At 31.7% G+C, this 19,632-nt stretch overlaps 1 protein-coding gene across 1 annotated transcript in view; it reads right to left on the bottom strand.

The window, feature by feature from the left end:
• Nucleotides 1-19,632, bottom strand: part of LOC107069233 (uncharacterized) — a 61,761-nt gene that overhangs the window by 16,206 nt on the left and 25,923 nt on the right. Inside the window, 10 exon segments of the mRNA XM_015326340.2 lie at nucleotides 5,325-5,433; nucleotides 6,757-6,888; nucleotides 7,483-7,659; nucleotides 7,914-8,420; nucleotides 8,513-8,642; nucleotides 8,729-9,186; nucleotides 9,298-10,036; nucleotides 10,177-10,541; nucleotides 11,825-12,172; nucleotides 14,127-14,333. Of these exon segments, the coding sequence (XP_015181826.2) occupies nucleotides 5,325-5,433; nucleotides 6,757-6,888; nucleotides 7,483-7,659; nucleotides 7,914-8,420; nucleotides 8,513-8,642; nucleotides 8,729-9,186; nucleotides 9,298-10,036; nucleotides 10,177-10,541; nucleotides 11,825-12,172; nucleotides 14,127-14,333 (3,172 nt within the window).

Below are 19,632 nucleotides of genomic sequence, written 5' to 3'. Positions count from 1 at the left end.
TGCTCAAGAAGAAGAAGAAGAAGAAGAAGAAGTGAGGGATGAGGAGGAGGACCTACTGGGTTGCCTATTGTCCATGAACAACACATGGTTTCTACGGTAATCCGACATCCTCGTTATAAACGAGATATTTAAGGTCAAGCTGCTTATATCTTAACATGTAGTACCATAACTTAATATATATATATATGTATACATAAGATGAATCGCATGTGTGGCTTCCATGACCTCATTTATATCCTACTTTTCCTTTTTCTAACTATTATATTACTACGAACACACGCACAAAAAATCATTTAAACAAAAAAAAAAAATTAAATTTCATTCTTATCAATCGATAATTATCTCTACTTGAATTATTTATGAATGGTAATTTAGTTTCTGAAGTCTCCAATGAATTTCTATCATAGTTGATTTGTTTCTTTTAATTTTCTTTTTTTTTATGTTTTTTTTCATCAGTTCACAGTTGCTTGCTTGCTTGCTTGCTTGCTTGCTTACTTTCACCAATACATCTTAAGAAAAGATCGCTAAACGTCGATAAACATATGCGAAAGCCCAAACAACCATCGATAAATCCTCCTCCTCCTTCTCTTCCTCATCCTCCTCCTCCTTCTCATACGAGAAATGATATCGTAAAAGTCAAGAAAATATATTTCAATGAGAAAATGAAATATCATCATTCTATTGAAATAAAAAAAAAAAATGGCGAAGAGAATTCTTCTTAAGTGAAAGTTTTTAAATCGAACAACACACTGTTTAAATCATTTACTGTAAAAAACATCGGATGATGTACTTTTTCACACAAATGTTGAGAACAACAGAAGTTTAATATATACTCGTAAAAACATTTGCAAGATTGTTGTGTCAGGTAGATACACATTTTAACTGCTCAATTATTATTCGCTCTCATAAATAATCAAACCATTAAAAATGGTAGTAAAAAGGTGAGTGAAAGAAATTCCAGCAGTTTCACGTGTTGTTGTTGTTGTTTTTTATTACTTCGATTTGAAATCAAATTACGAACGATGATAAATGATTCTTCTTCTATACAATCCTAAACAAATCCCTGGTTTTAGAAAGGTAATGAAAGTCACAAACGTTCAAACTATGAGTATGGTGTTTTTTTTTCTTTTTTTTTTTTTCAAAGGATGACGAAATTTCATTCCATTCCATCAGGGGGGAGGGAACAAAAAGAAACCAAATTTTCAGGTCTAACAAAGAAGTCCAAAAACCTGTTCGTGAAAAAATACAAATACCTGGATTGAATGATCCTGGTAGAGTAGATGATCCTTGGTCTACCTACCATTGTGTTTCATTCACACTAACAAAATAACCTTGTGTTTGTACGTATATATATATATGTGTGTTTGTGTGTGTGGGTTACCCTCATTTTCTATATTCGAATAAATAATAGTAATAAAACGGTCAATACTTGGAAGTATACTTGGAAGTATGTTGAATGATGTACAATGAAAAATAAAGGATAGAAAATGGGTTGTTCACTAATAAAAAAAAATAGATAAAGAAAATAGATCGGTTTAATGTTATAAGCATCCGGTAGAGAACGATATATATATATAAGATCTATTTATCGTAAATAATCGTTTTATTCGATCGGCATGCAGATAAAGCAACCAACACGACTTACAAACGGAAATTCATGGTGAAAAGCTCCATAACCCTCTCTCTCTCTCTCACTCTCTCTCTCTTCTCTCTCTCTCTCTCTCTTTTTCTATTCTTTTTTTTTCTTGTCGTTTATTAACCTGCACACTAGCAATTAGTCGGAATAAGACCGTGAACACATCTAGAATAAAACAACTACTGTGAAACGAATTCTATGATACAAATAAATGATTGTATCGAGAAGATTAACCTTTTTTTTCTTTTTCTTTTTCTTTTTTATTTTTTTTTTATTAAATTCTTTCGATACATTTCTTTCTTTCTTTCTTTCTTGAGAAAGTTCGTGTGTCTAATTTGTATTATTATTATTTTATTCGAATATAAAAAATCAATTGAAATGTTTTACACTTGACTGTATACAATAAACAACGAACAAATATTTTATTGAAATTGTTTTCTAATTGAAAAAAAAAAACACACGAATTGAACAATTTTATTTGACGAATTAATTGTTTTTTTTTTTAAATTAAGTCAAATTAATTCGTCAGACATTTGTGCAACTTGTCGGGATAGAAATTTTGAATATAAATTGCGTGTAAATAAATGTTGTAAATAAAATCTAAATTGGAAGAGTTAAAATTACGTACCGTGGATGAAAATAAAAAAAAAAAAAAGAAAGAAAGTATGAAAGAAAGTAAAGATGAAATAAAAAAAAAAAAATAGAACAAATATTGAACAAGAAAAGTGACTCTAAAAACTCTGTTGGAAAGGAGAATAATATCGGTGTGTTAATCAAAAACATTTTTTTTCTTTTGCTATTTTTATCAATTGAAAAATAACATGTTCAATTGCAATTCAAATTTGCAAATGAAATAAAAAACCTATAAAGTGTTTAAAAAATAATGTACAATCATAAATAAATTGAAATTATATGCTATACAAATGCAAAACAAATTGAATATAGGCGCGTGTACTACAAACTCAAAACAATAACTACAAGTACAGTATCAACACAAAGTAACTTCGAAAACTCTGTTACAAAGGAGAATATCGGTGTTAATCAAAAACATATTATTGTTTTACTATTTTTTTTTTTTAAATTAAAAATTAAAATATAAATGAAAACAAATTTACAAATAAAATAATTAACCTATAAAATATTTAAAAAAATAAATGTACAATCATAAATAAATTGAAATTATATGCTGCATATGTAAAACAAACTGAATATAGGCGCGTGTAATACAAACTCAAAACAACAACACAACCAACAACATCAATTGACAAAATATTATTTTTATCAATGAAAAAATCAAATATAATACAAAACCAATTTGCAAATAAAATAATTAACCTATAAAATATTTACAAAAATAAAATATACAATCGTAAATAAATTAAAATTATATGCTATACAAATGTAGAACAAACTGAATATAGGCGCGTGTACTACAAACTCAAAACAACAACTACAACAACAACCCACCAAACTAACTCTAAACTCTGTTACAAAGGAAAATCGTTGTTAATCAAAAACATATTATTGTTTAATTATTTTTTTAATAACAAAAAAAAATTAAAATATAAATCAAAACAAATATGCAAATAAAACAAAACAAGAAAGAAACATGTAAAACCAATCTAAAAAAATATAATCATAAATAAAAATTCTATGCATGTGTACAATGAAAAAACCAACTGAATATAGGTGTATGTACTACAAACTCAAAACAACAACCAACAACAACACAATGCTGAAAAAAAAATAGAAACAAAATGAAATCATCAACATAGAAAATAATGAAATGCATTAGGTGCATACACAGTAATAATACACATAACTGACATAATAATAACGTCATAAACTTTAAATGAAATCATGATCGAATTACAAACTTGCTTGTTTAATAGCCACAGAAATAAAGAGAGAGAGAGAGAGAGAGAGAGAAAAGTAGGAACGGTATGTGATCATCACTGAAATTATCGAGTAAATGCGCAATATCTATGTTTGTATCTATTCAAAGTTATATATATACATATATACACATTTAATCTACATATTCGAAAATTTTCAAGTATAATATATATATATATATATATATATATATATATATATATATATATATATATATATATATACTGTAAAATGTCAATGTTACATACGTCGTTGGTTTTCACCTTTTTTCTTGCCGTTATCTTTGACGTCAGACGATTTAACGATCATAGCCAATCACCCTTCTTCTTCTTCTTCTTCTTCTTCTTCTTTTTCTTTTTCTTCTTTTAATCAAACGTTAAATCTTTTGACAAATTTCTGTTTTTTTTTTCTTATCAAAATGTAAACACACATATATTAAATAATATACGTTGGTTTTTTTCTTTTTTTTGCTTTTATATTACAATCGTCAGAATTTTAATTTATGTTGTTTTTTTTTTTTTGGCTTTTTTCAGTTTCTTCTTTCAAAATAAGATTCACATGACAAATTGTTATTTTGAAAAAAAAAAATTCACTCAAATTTGCAACTGCATTTTCTCTTTTTTTTATTAATAAAATTATGTCAAATCAATCACGTTAATGTTTAATAATAATAATAATAATAATAAAAGTGATTATAAAGAAAATATTGAAGTTAATGTATGTCGTGTTGAATACGTTGTGTTACCACTACTACGAATGTGTTCCAACGCGCGTCTGAGATCGAGTGCCATTTCGCGGTTAGGCGAAAATACTCGAACACTATGTTCGTGTGCTTTCGCTCTTATAAGGTGAGAGACGGGCCCACCACACCGTTTTCCACATATATATATATAATATGTACATATTCTTGCACAAATGTATAAGAAATACAAGGCGCGCAAACTCGCCCACGTATTTTCACCCACACACACGTGTGTGTACTAACTGTTTTAATTAAAAAAAAAAAAAAACAAAGAAAAAATAAACAAGAAAAATTGTGAAATATATGTATATATGTATATGTATGCATTTCCAATTGATTTACTTCAATGGATACACTTATCATACAATTTAAATATATTTATATATGTGTATGTGTGTGTGTGTATCTAATAAATCATAGTTAACATTAAGAAACTTTATGTTGAAAAAAAAAAATCTATTGAAAATAACTTTAAATGGAGAGACCAGTTTAATCAAGTTTCAAACTTTTAAATCGCCCGCGCAATACGACACTACTACTACGTGATTCGTACAAATCCTGTCTGTGTCGAGTTTAAAAACAAATTGAAATATTATTAATTTGTTTTATTAAATAGGTAAATCCTTCTTTCGTAGAGAACAAAAAAAAAATGAACAAATCCGTTTTGTTTATTAATACAATCGTTACACACAATGAACAACAACACATTTATCAAATAAAACATACTTCTAAGAGAAATGTACAACAACAGGGTGAACAAGAAAAAAAAAAAAAAAAAAAACATGCAAGTACTTAAATCAAATCGTGCAAAAGACATTTCTCATCATGCCATTGAATACAAATTCTAAATAAAATGGGAAAAGAAAAAAAAACACAATATTAAATGGAGGTAAATTAAAGGTAATGAATAAAATATATGAAAACAATTGGATCAGTGCTAGGAAACAAACATTAATAAAATACTACTTAGTATAATAATCAAGAAAATATTAATAATAATAATAATAATAATAATAATAAATTGACGACGTTTAATTAGATTATACTCACCACGAACTTGTTTCGTATATTTTTCAGTCCTGAATGAAGAACCGCTGATCGATTCTAGCAAAGTGTTCAGACATCTCAAATTTTCCCTGCACGCATTTTCCACTTCAGCCTGCGAACAGGATTAATAAGAAAAAAAATCAAATCAATCTAATAATATATATATATATATAAATATATAAATATTTCATTATTAATATTCGAATTATTTTCATTTGAATTTTATTTCAATAAAACAAATACACATGCGCGAACATACAACATTTGTTTGTTGTTTTGCAATACTTTTAACAAATACACAGTAATGGTGGTGGTGGTGGTAGTGGTGGACATTAAATATTAAAGCATATGAATTTTTGATCTAACCATTAATTAATTAAATATTATTTATGATAAACGTATGATAGATAATTAAACGAACAAAAAACGAAATTGAAACAATGCATCCTTGTTTTATTTTTTTTTATTTTTTTTTTTATATCAAGCACGTCCATTGTGAAAAGCATAAAAAAGATTTTATTTTTTATTTTGTTTTCATGTAACGTTTGTACAAGAAAAAAAAAATGGTACCCAACTTTTACATAAATTGTTTCTTCTTCATCTCGCATCTTTGTATATTTTAAATTAATTTTTATCTTAATATAAATACTGTTGTTGTTGTTGTTTTATTACTATCTCATATGATTGGATTAAAATGCAGACGATTTTGATAGGAATGACACAACATTAAGGTGAATACACAACAAACGATGAAGAATTTCGCTGTTATCTTTCTTATCAATTATTTGCGATACAATGAACGTTGTTGGATTGTACAAATCTAATTTGTACAAATTTCTCTCTCTCACTCTCTCATTCTCTCATTCTCTCACATATTTACTTGTTCATACCAATGAAATATTTTGTTTATACACGAAACACTTACAAAAACAAAACTTACAAATTATGTATTCTAATTAATAAATAAAAAGCACTTAAATATGGCACACACATCATGCTTTAGGCCACACTCGTTGATGCTAATTATTTAATCATCATTTTCTATTAACAATACATAATAAAATACAAATTATAAAATACAAAATACAAAATAAAAAATAAATAATAATAATAATTAAAAAAAAGAAACAAACAAACAACTGTTCAAATATATATTTCTTTTTCTTTTCTCTTTTCATCATTCTTCTTCTTCTTCATCATCTTCTTCTTCCCTAACCTTACTTTTTTTGTTTGTTTGTAATACACATTTACATAAAAATAATTAAATACTAAAAACTAACAACAAGACTTAAGCTTTAGAAAATATGGTAATAACTTTGCAATAAATATTACCCCATAAATAATTGAACCATGACCAAAAGCGTAAATTAAAGTATTGCAAAAGCGTGATGGTGGTGCGTTTATTATTATCAGCATTAGTATTAGAAATACGTACACAGTCTTTGGTGGTTCCGTTAGATCTTACGAAAAGATTTTCAGCTAGGACACATTGAGATTGTGATTTGTCAAGGACATTTCTTATGTCCTCGACATCGCTGTCACTGTCCTCCGTAGTGTCTGTTATTTCCTGAAACAAAACAATACAAAAAGAGCAATAAACAAAATTGTAAAATTAATTACATTTTATAACTGTAAACATCAATACAAGTTTATAACATCATCATCATCATCATCATCATCATCATCATATCATGGTCATCATCCTATCGCGAGTGGTTTTGTAATCATTCCACTACTTAACCGTCCACATTGGCAAGATCAAGGTCAACCATGCCAAAGTGAAAGGAAGAATCTATCAGGAAAGTGAAGTTTATTACGAGATAACTGCAATTTTTATTTTCTCTATATCAGATATTTACTTTCTTTAGGATCGGAAGAGTTTAATAAATAAATCGTTTAATACAAACAAACAAACAAACAAAGAAAAATAATTAAGAAACACAATTGTGCCAAATTGAAGATTTTATTCTTGCACAATAATTGTGTATATTGCATATGTGTGTTGTGTATATATCCTTTTATTTTTTTTTTTGTTCATCTGCTTTCAACGATTGGATGGACGATTGATATGAAATGCGGAAAAAAAAAAAGAAAGAAAAAAATGAATTTACAAAAAAAACATGGATACTTGATCGAATATGAATAATAGAATGGCACGTACATGACGCATGCGATTTCGGGGCATGACTGCAGAACTACCAGGAAGGGCGCTCATGCTACTGGATGCGCAATCCGATTGGCTGTCGAGGAAATTTCTATAATCATCGCCAAATTCCAACAATCTTCTTGCCGTTTCAACGTCCGGTGCTTCGCTATACGTTTCGCTCATATATTTTTCCTGTAAATTAATTATGAGAACTGTTCTTTTTCATTTATTTACACAAATACCAAAGATAATAATACAAGTAGTTCTTTCTGCCAAGATAAAATGAAAATATAGTAATTAATCCTTTCGTTACTAGCGTCTTATGCAAATGGCGTCCGTTCATGCGCCAGAAAACTAAACAACTCTACACCGTTCCACCAATTATTAACCGAAAGGGTTAAATTACAAAAATTAGAATAAATACAAATACAAATGAGCATTCGTACCTGATAATTATCCCATGCTTGTTCGGAGAAAGAATTATTACCGAGGCTGTTCATTTCAATATCGCTGTCAACGTTTGATTGACGATTGCAAAGTTCTTTGCTATTGAGTACGGTGTCTAACAAACTGTCTTCATAAGTGGAACAACCTTTGATGCAACTGCGTTGATCTTCTTCCGTTTCATTAGATGAAATAAAGTCACGACGACAGCAAGGCATTGCGGCATGTACTAAAGAGGAAGAATCACCGCCCACGGCCAACGTCGTCGTCATCGTCGTCGTAGTTTCAGTATTTAACTGTTGATGAGCTGTACATCCTGAGAATGAACCAGATTTCACGAGAGTAGTATTCGAATGTCCGTAACATTCTCTCGGAACTGCACGCAATACGCCACCACAACGATTGGCGTTAGTTTTGCGAGGTGATCTTTGTTGATTTAAACTACCATCGCTTCCTGCCGAATGATGATGTCCGCTAACGCATTCGGAACTAGAACCACTTTTCCGACCCTATGTAAAACACATTAAAAGAAACGAACAACTAGATCGTCACAAATAGATCGGAGATTGATGAAAATTCAAAAGACCTTTCATTTTCTTACCAAGTGTTTCTTCCTCAGCCTACTTTTCTTCCTACGTAAAGAACTGTTTCTCGCAGTACGACCATCTTGACAAATGATCGACTCCTCCAACAACGTAGATGTTGAATTATTAAATGACTTAGGCGAACCACTGCAAAAAAAAAGAAAAAACAAACAAACAAACATAAGATGCACATTATTAAATCATAATCATCAACAATAATTAATTATACTTACGTAGCATCCAATGAAATAGATTTGGTTGGAGGCGAAACAACTAGTTGATGCAGTGCCGTCTCCGATTGCGAGATCGAGAATTGTGAGATAGAATCGTTGACCTGATTCAATGCAGAGCTCGAAGCTATCTGCGATATGCAAGAAACGCTCCAAGGTCTAGGACCGTTGCTTTTCTGTCTGGAACGCATAACAACTTTGGACGTGTTGTTGTTACTAATACTACAACAACTGTTATCCAACATCATAACCGGACGATGATTATCATTAACCGGTGTTTTATCTAAATCTTCTATTATTTCTTGCGACATTGATTGAGATTGTGCACAGCCTAGAGCACCGCTTTCGAAGCGACGATAGGTCGCGACACTACTCTGAAGATCCTCTGATGAGACTGATTGCCTCTCCCCATCGGATTCCTCTGTCGTGTATTCCCCACTCGCGTCGCAACTGTCTAGGGACTATAAAACGACATTAATTGGGTAGGGGGGATCATCAACTAGATCACAAGTGTCGAGAAGAAGAAGAAGAAGAAGAAGAAGAAGAAGAGTAGGAGAAAAAGTTAAACCAACCTGCAACAATCCATTCCTGGTAACTTCGTGACCCCTTGTCGCAGAGTTCATTCTCAACCATTCCTTAATACGAGCATATTTGGCACGATGATTCATCGCGGTTCCCTTTTTTTCCTCAAATATTAAAGGTGCAAATGTACGAGGGAAATTAGCCTGTCTCTCTTCCCTAACCAATTTTTCAACTTCCTTTATCAGTCTTCCAATGCTAACTTGGTCGCTCTTAGCATCGTCATCGCTATCCTTTTCCGGAGCATCCGTTATCGTTTCTCCTGTTACTATTGCAGAACCCTCCTCCTCCTCCTCTTCCTCCTCCTCCTCTTCTTCCTCTACTTCTTCCTCTTCCTCCTCCTCCTCCTCTTCTTCCTGTTCATCGTGCTCGACATTCTTCACCACCAATCTATCCGATACTCGTTCTTTTTCAACATGCTCCTCCTCATTCTCTTTGACATCAGCCATCATTCTTCTATCCTCATTATCATCATCAACGAATCTAACTTTTTCCGTAACGCTAACACGTGGTGTCTCATTGAAATCCAATCGAACAACCACGTTGGTCTTCCTTTCTTCTGTACAAACGTAATCGTTAGCAGCACGTGAAGATGTGTACGTCCATTCTTCCTCAGAAGAATCATCCACCATGTTTGTGGATTCTTCGTTTGTCTGACAACAATCCACCTCGGAATCCGTATCCAAATGTTTGAAGTAAAAAATTGCACAATTCTTTGACTTTCTGTCAGACCTGTAAATCAAATCACAACATTTGGGGTACACCCTTTGTTAATATTGTTTAAAATAATAGACATATTGGGGAAATAATTGATCAATCTTTTAGACTAAGGGTTGGGTCTAGCAGAATGTTGGCAAAAAAAAATTATTTACGTGTTAAAGGATGCAGTTTCTTCAACTGGCAATGCACTTGTTGTAGATGGAGTCGGTGAACGACGCCTCTTCAAAGTCTCTTTCGACGTTACGGATTCTTTCGTCTGTTCAACCGTCTGCTGCTGTTGCTGATTTCTTACTATAGTCGTCGTCTTGGACGAAGACGTCATCGGTACGGTATTAGGTGTCGGTGGCATGTCGTAGTCTCTTTCTTCTTCTTCTACGTCAGCTTCTTCTCCCAGATCACCCGTTTCTATCGCTAGACTAGTATTAATGTGTGATGATGATGATGATAATATTCTATTTGAATAATTTTCAGTCTCTTCGTATCTAGCATCCATCACACAGAATTGACATAATTCATCCTGCAATCAAAAACAAGAACCTTTGTTTTTTGTTTTTTTTTGTTTGATCTCAACAACATTAATTCAGTAATCGAACTCGAGTGTTTAAATTGCAACGTTTCTCACTCGAGGTTATTGAACCCTCTCTCTCTTTCTGTTGCATGAAATTCTTTCGTAAGTTAAATCTTTCGTCTCTCTTCTTGTGAAACTTTGCAAACGTGGAAGAGAAATGAAAGGAATTTGATTAAACAAAAAAAAAAAACAAAAAATGATAAAAACGTGCAGCAAAAAAATAAAACCAAAAAAATGAATCTAGACTTTCGCCAGGTAATGCGAGATTTTGTAAAAGGTCCCGAAGCCAAACAAGAACAGAGAGTGAGTGAGTAGTAGTGGGTAGAGGGTAGGCACAGGTAAGCAAGGTAAGGCAGGTAAAGAATCCAATGATGCACGTGCGCGTCCAATTTCTTAGCGCACGTTCCTTTCTTTTTATCTCTCTCTCTCTCTCTCTCACCCCGTTTTCCTGTTCAATGAATTGGATAAGCAAAATTCTTCAAAATCAAAGTAAGTCCCAAGAAAGAAAGAAAAAAAAAACAAACAAAAAAAAATCTGCTGATGTTTCTTAAACTTACACACTCAGGAGTTACTCAAAAATCATCCTCAAGCACAATGATGAAAAGTAAAAGTTAGATTAAACACCAGAGGATAGATGAATGAGTGGGATGGTGATGATAGAGGTTAGGTTGATAAAGAGAAGAGAAGATTGAAATGAATTCGAAGGAACACACAGCTCGACAAACTACGGACGCGACCCGAGTTGTGCACACCGTGACTGAGAAATATTCGTGCTGGCATCAAAGTGTGTTTCTCGAGACTGAAATTCCCCTACTCTACCATATCTACCTTTTCCCCCACTCGAAACCTTTCGCCCTGTCCCGTTCCCCTGGGCCCCTCTAACTCCCAGGCCCAACTCTTAGTTTCCCCCTCTACACGTAAAACAACAGTCTGCACTAATCTCAACTGTTGGGGGAGGGGGGAGGGTACCGATAATTACTGGCTCGAAAGAAAATCCGGCGTCATAATTATAGAAATAAAGATAGAAATAGATAAAGATAGATGATATACTGTTAATCCTAAACGTTTTCTAAAGATTTCAACTGAAAAGAGGTTAAAACATGTTGAGATTAGTATCAGAATTGATAATTAAAAGTAGATAGTAATAATAATAATAATAAGAAGAAGAAGAAGAAGAAATCAGGATCATGAAGAATGATGATGAAAATGAAAAATCGATAGATAATACAAACCTCGAAGTAAGATCCTTCCTCATCGATGGATCGATTCTCGGATGAAGCATCGCTGTCTGAAAAATCGTTTCTTGAACTGTTAGTACCGGAATCTTTCCGTACTCGAGACCTAAGACGCTTTGTTTGCTTGGAACGTAGATACTTGGCAGTTGTAGTTGTAGTTGTTGTAGTAGTAGTAGTAGTAGTAGTAGTATTGGTGTTAGTGGTAGGAATAGTAGTAGTAGTGGTAGTAGAAGAGGCAGGAGATTCTCTTCCGGAGCCACAAGATTGTCTGCTACGACTCAACCTGGGTTGTTTCGTGACCGGCTCCTCGTCGCTCTCGCTACTGCATTGGCAAGAAACGCCACTCTGAAATATACACGAAAGATATTTACGTAGCACACACACGTACGTCGTAACTAAAAACTAATGTGTATATATAAAGGGTGTCTGATTAATTTCCAATTGCCTAATCGATATAGAAACAAACAAAGGTGTACGTACTTCTATGACAAACCCCACCATTACGTTAATCTCAAATACAAAGAAATGTATGTTTGATTACTCCTAAGGATTCTATTGGAAAATTCTTTCATTTCAAACTGGTAGCTATTATCAATATGTTATCTTACGTGAAACGAGACACCCTCTCTCTGATATAAAACGTTAACCTAACACATGCAGGGGAATTATCAAAACCCGACTACTACTTTTATCGTCTGATAAAATCGTCACTATGGAAACGATAGTGACGATGATCTTTTCATGTTTTCCAACGAGAGTTGGGTTACCTAACCAACACATATATTCACTCGAATTGAAATCTTGCATCGTTAATGATAAAAAAAAAAAGAAAAAAAAAAGAAAAAAAAGCAACGTACAAAAGAAAAGTGTAGAAAAAGGTCAAACCAATACTAGAAGAAAGGTATGTTAAGTTTGCGAGTATAACGGGGCCTCAATCTTTCTCTATGTTCCATCATTTTTGTTTTTTTTTAAATGTTGTTACTAGAAGAAGGAATTCTTCTTAGACTTAGACTTTTCTTGTAAGCAGAGATCTACGAACAACACACTACTCTGACTGCATTCATGGTATTTTAAAACTAAACCCAATACAACACACGTAATCCAATCGAATGAGATTGCCAACATCTGATAATAATTTTGTACAATTTATCTAACAACAAATACAGTAACACTAATTGACAAACAAACCAAATTCTAACTTGAATAAATATGACCAATCAGTTAGAGAGTGTACCCCCATAAACATGTTGATAAGGGTTTAGTGTAAACTTCGTGAACCGTTAGAAGAACGATAAGGATAAATATCTTGACGAAGATAATTTTCTTTTTTTTTTATAAAAAAAATAAATTCAACAAAGATCAATGTCTAAAGAGAGAACAAATCTGATCTTTTTTCCAAGGTGGGGTGGTACTGATCGAGAACAAGGTACATACGATAAAGGTAAATCAACACACACACACACACATACATGAACAGGAAATTTTTCTAACTGGGTATCCTGTGGAACAGGATAACTCATTGCATAAGCTATCTCTCTCTCTCACTCTCTTACTCTCTTCCTCTAAGAAACAAAAGCCGTATGCAGCTCGGAAGTCATGCATCGATACACTCAAGTGCCAAACGACAAGTACTCACATACGTAACAACGACGTTTGATCATCTTGATCAACCTTTTTCCTACACTTTTGTATTTTTTTAATATAAAAAACATCATCAACCAAACTTTAGAATAGGATGATGATGATGATAATGATAATGATGAGGATGAGGATTAGGATCCTAAGAAGGAAGTTCACAAGAGTAAACTAACTCTAATCACCTAACACATACGAAGTTTGTATTCTCATCGTTACCGTAATTATCTTTGAGAAAGGTAACAGAAAATAGTAACACATCAGCTAACAGCTAGCTAACAGCTAACAGCCACCAGCAGGAGCACTAACAGCAGCATCCAATGAAAAGTTTGAATTTAGGACATCTTCGATGCTGAATAGGCTGATCTCGCGTGAAAGTTTTCGATGATTTATTGTGTCTTTCGTATAAAGATAAAAGCCTATAGCAGCTAGCTGACTTAGGAGGCTGTTAGCTAGCATCCCATAAATACACACACACATACACTTATTCCATGACGTGTCTTGGTATATATCTCAAAGTGAAACTTATTAGTCATCGAGGGCAGGAATATCGATTGGTAAAGAAATTTCAAATGATCTAAATGATAATGTGTGTATGTATGTATGTATGTATGTGTTTAATTGTTTTTGAATGAAATGATTTAATTTTGATGAAATTGTTTACCTTGTTGCTGGCTCGGGATACCAAAGTTTCAATGTGACACTGCCACTCGAGTGCACGTAAAAAAAGAAGATGCCAACGACGTTCGAGTGATCTTGCAATTCTCAATGACTGGGACGACTGTTGTTGTCTTTGCTTGAACACTCTTTCGCTCAACTTCACGACAGAACATACGATACGCCCGTGTGCCTCTATGTCTCGTTGAAGTATCTGAAATCAGATTTATTAAACGATTTATTAACAGGATGCTCTCCAGTCATGATGCATTACTGTTTTATTTATTTCATATTATTCTTAACTATTTAAAATGTAAAAAGTAAGTTTAGTTATGTCCTATGTTAAATCTGAAAAAAAAGAAAACTGTACGACGTGAATATAGCAAAATAATTGAATTGTAATACAGAGCCATCTATTGAAAATCTTTCAGAACCTACAGATCAAGATAAAAATTAACAATAGGGTTGTCATATGAAAATCTGAAAAAAAAAAAACTGTACGACGTGAATATAGCAAAATAATTGAATTGTAATACACTGCCATCTATTAAAATTTTTACAAAACCTAGAGACCCATAACTTTTAAATTAATTTAGTAATAAAACACAACAAATAATCTAAATTTTAAGTTAGAACAAATGACACAAAATAAACAAAAATTTTCATTAAAATCTGTCAACTAATTTCCGAGTTATTGTAGGACAAACATTTTGAAACTGAATTTTTATATAAAAAAAAAAAAAAGATAAGAAATCGGTACAAATATCGTGGGATATTATTAACGAAGAGAAAAACGATCTTTTAGAAAGACTGAGAGATCAACAGAAAGAGATCTTTCATTGGACCTCTCTGTGACTTTGAAAAAAAAAAAAAAAAACATTACTACTTGACATGTGTGACCCCTTCCTTCTTCTCTTTTACCATTAACCGTTAAATTATACCCAACGAAGCTGCAGTCAATCTTAGTTTCTTTCTCACGGTCGGTATTTCGATTTCAACGTTTATGCTGTTTCTAAATAATTAGGACAAAATACATGCACGAATGAATGAGTGAATGTGTATGTGTGTGTGTTGATAATTAAAAATATGTAATAATAGTATCCGTCGTTGTTCCTTGGGATTAAAATTGGGATAATTTGTTTTCATTATTTTGGTCTCTCATTATTAACCATACTGATTTTATCTCTACTTTATTTTTTTTTTTTTTGTTAATTTAAATTGAATTTACAAATATTGTATTGAAAAGAAAAATATATATATATCGAATATCGTTGATCAAGAATATTATGAAATTGTGAAACAGAAAAGGGCTGAAAGTTTAAAAGCATTGAGTCACTTCCGATAGTCTTAAATCCATCAACAACAACGTCTGTTTAACTTATAACCAATAGTTTGAAATAGCGTGATAAACTACAATAGTTATTTTAAGAATCACGAATGTTATGTCTAAGGGGAATTTGACGAAAGAGTTCAATACCCATTCTTCCTATGAATAAACGAAAGTATTCATGTGGCCACAGGAAAAACCTATAAAACAATAAAACATAACAAAACCCTATAATAAGTCCAATAATCGTAATCGAAAAACATCCGAAATTTGGTAGCATTCAAAAACCAATAAACAACGTTTGATTAACAAACATAAACCTGTACAAATAAAAATCACTATATTTTTGTTCTATCTTAAAAACATAAGCTAATAAATTACAAATTATCGGATATAAAACGACATATTGTTTGTAACACATAACAAAAAAATGCTTTTTCTTTTTCTCTCTCTCTCTCTCTCTCATCGATTTCTATACTTTCAATCCATCTTCTTCATTTACTTTCTTTATTTTCTCTCTTTACTTTCGATAAAGTATAATATTGAACAAAATTATAGAACACAAGTTTATAACCAACACTATACAACACAACTACCTACCTACCTACCTACCACAATCATCATTTCGCTTCGTCCATCTTTTATCCTCTCATAGAATTAATGTGGGCCGTGCCGATACTTTTTCTAAACTAACACAACACAACACAACTATATTCACATTCTCATAGATATAAATACGCATGCATACATGTGTGTATAACACACATGGGAAGGTTTAGAGTGAGATGGTAGGTAGGCAGCAGCAGTAACAGCAAAAGCAACAGCATTAGCCACTTTCTGAAAGACGGTATTCAACTGGAGGCGATCTTTCATAGGAGGAAGTACGATTAAGTGAAATGATCATTTTCCTGGCTTATATTACTAACAACAACTTGCGATACCTGACTTCTTCTTAACGTTCTAACCATTTTACATTTTTATTTGAACTCTGATCAAGTAGGAAAACAGCATCCATCATCATAGAGAATTATTCTAGATTTACCAAAGGAGAATCCTGTGATCTATCTATCCATCTATCCATCAAACCACACACACATACATACATAACAAACCTACATACACGTTTTCAGCTAAAAAAAAAAAAAACATTTAACCAGTACTGACCTGGAGAACTTGCAAGAGTTTATACAGAAAAGAAACAAACAAAAAAGAAAAGTAAACTTCGAGTTAACGAGAGAATCCCCATGTTATATTCTTCAAGAAAAACAAAGTAATAATAATAATAATAAAATAAACATATATATATAATTATTATTATTATAATACTCATTAGCACCAAGTTCAACAAGTATTTTATACACCCAGTGATTACTGTAAATGACGTTCCAATTTAGAAAACAAATCTTTATGGCAGTTTCAACAAATTTCATATCTGAAGATCAAAGGTTTTAGTCACACATTCAATTATTTTATGAAGACAAAATTATCAGTCAAAACTTCTAGTGCATTTCGAATTTATATTTACAAATAAAAAAAATTCATTACATCTTACGTTTTGTTATGAAACTTGGTTGGGATTTGTTCATCTGTAAACAACTTGATGAATTTTTAAATCTAATTTGTAATAATAATTGAAAATTATGAATGGGTTTTGCTTTCTTTTTTTTTTTTGGGGAAGAATAACGTCACATAACATTATAAGAAGACAAACACATGAGTGAGAGAACATTGGCTCGTTGGTTGCATGATGGTCAACGACCTCCTCTTCACAACCACCATCATAATCGCGCATAAGGTCTAATTCATCCGTTAAACCACTTTAATTTCTACCAGCACAGTTTACTATCTCTCTCACAGGGAAACCACACAAAAAAAAAGGGCCCTTTATATTATTTTACACGGTTCCATCATCCATCATCGTAAAACTCCGGTTACAGACAAAACGGCAGCAGCAGCATCAGCACCAAACTACCAAACCCTAACTAACATATCACCACGTGTTTTATCCTTTTTTTTATTTTCTTTCTTAATTGACGACGAACTGTTTTTTGATCTTCATTCAACACGTTTGAACGTTTAAACAAAAAAAAACAATAAAAACATAAAAGATCTGGTTACAAATTATTTGAGGTGTACAAACCAGGAAATGTTTTGTACGTTCAGACTAAACTCTGGTGAATTTTTTTTGAATCTTTAGGGATAAATCATATTTTGTTAAATGAGATACACAAATTGTTATCAAATTTGTACAAACTTCAAATATAATAATGGGAGATTTGATATATATATATTATTCAATAAATAATATATTATTTTATTTTAATTCTAATAATATAATATATAACTTTCCAATATATATTATATAACACAAAGTTATATTATATATTATAAAATAAAATGAACAAAAAAATAATATGTTCAAGTAAAATAAAAACAAGCGGAAGTGAATCGTATGTAAAAACAGCTCACACGAGTCTAAAACTTTGTTCACACACACACAACACATAACACATACAACACCCACACATATGTTACGATCCGATTATTATTTTATTATACTTTTTGAATTTATTTTTCATTTGGATTATTTTCTTTCTTCCTTCCTTCGTTCCTTCCTTTCTTTACTTCCTTCACTTCCTGTCCATCCACGAAAGTTTGCTTGCTCAAAATAATAATCCGATTAGATAAGAACCTTCTGGAATTACATACACTCTCTCTCTGTCTCTCTCTCTCTCTCTCTCTTTCTTTATCTTTATCTTTATCTTTTCATTCTATTCGTTCCAGAATTATCTGTTAGCATAATCTAATAAGAAACGAATAGAATAATACAAGGGAACATGAGCAAAAGGTTAAACATAACACGCGTGTATAAAACGTACTTACGTACGTACGTGCATGCGTGCACATTTGTAAAATAAAACGTTGAAAATACTTTTTACACACTGTGTATATACTTCCGCGAAGTAAGTCAAGCATTTCTTCTGTTGCACTTTTAACAGCAGTTCTCCTACACATGCATGTATATGTTGGTATTTATACGTAGGTATTTATATATATATATATATATACGAGGGACATAAACGAGAGATTAACGAGAAACAAAGGCGTCGAATATTATTCTCCAATCCGCATTAGCCCACTTTCTCTTTAGGATTATTGCGTGCGATTACACGCGATTGTTCTACTTGTCCCCACACACAAAACACAACACTGATCAATCCTTCTTCTTCTTCTTCTTCTTCTTCTTCTTCTTCTTCTTCTTCCTTCTTCCTTTTTAATACTTCTCAATCCTTTATCCAAACATTTATCAATCATTCCAACAGATTTTTACATTTTTTAATAGAAAAATATTAACCATTTTATAACTTTGATCGAGAATTTTCAAAGTTGATTTGACTCATTTTTGGCGGGACAACTTGACTCTTTTTTTTTTTGGCGGGACAACAACTACTCAATTATTTCTCAACTTTGGGTAAAGAATATTACAAGTTTATTTGACTCATTTTTTAAAGACAACAACAACTCGACTAATTTTCAACTTTGATCAAGAATTTTAGAAGTTGATTTGACTCATTTTTGGCGGGATAACAAAACTACTCAACTATTTCTCAACTTTGGGTAAAGAATATTACAAGTTTATTTGACTCATTTTTGTGAGACAACAACAACTCTACTAATTTTCAACTTTGATCAAGAATTTTAGAAGTTGATTTGACTCATTTTTGGCGGGACAACAACTACTCAACTATTTCTCAAATTTGGTCAAGAATTTTACAAGTTTATTTGACTCATTTTTGTGAGACAACAACAATTCAACTAATTTTCAACTTTAATCAAAAATTTTAGAAGTTGATTTGATTCATTTTTGGCGGGACAACAACAACTCAACTAATTTTCAACTTTGATCAAAAATTTTAGAAGTTGATTTGACTCATTTTTGGCGGGATAACAAAACTATTCAAATAATTTTTTAAATACAAACATATTTAATGCAATCTATTTGATCAATGTTTCAACATATAAAAATTATTTTCATTTAAAAAAAAAATACAATTAACAAATATATAATATTAAATTGTTATAAAAAAAATGGAATCGTATTTGTGGTAAAGAAAGAAAGAAATGTTGAACATCATGGGATGCAAATGATTCCTGGTATTCGTCAAGAGAAGGGACGACGACGACG

Source organism: Polistes dominula, unplaced genomic scaffold (genome assembly GCF_049000335.1).
Source record: "Polistes dominula isolate Pdom_NZ unplaced genomic scaffold, Pdom_raw_medaka contig_21, whole genome shotgun sequence".
In the NCBI taxonomy this organism is placed as follows: Eukaryota; Metazoa; Arthropoda; class Insecta; order Hymenoptera; family Vespidae; genus Polistes; species Polistes dominula.
The sequence above is the reverse complement of the archived record's forward strand: the minus strand, read 5'-3'. Positions and strand labels throughout refer to the sequence as shown.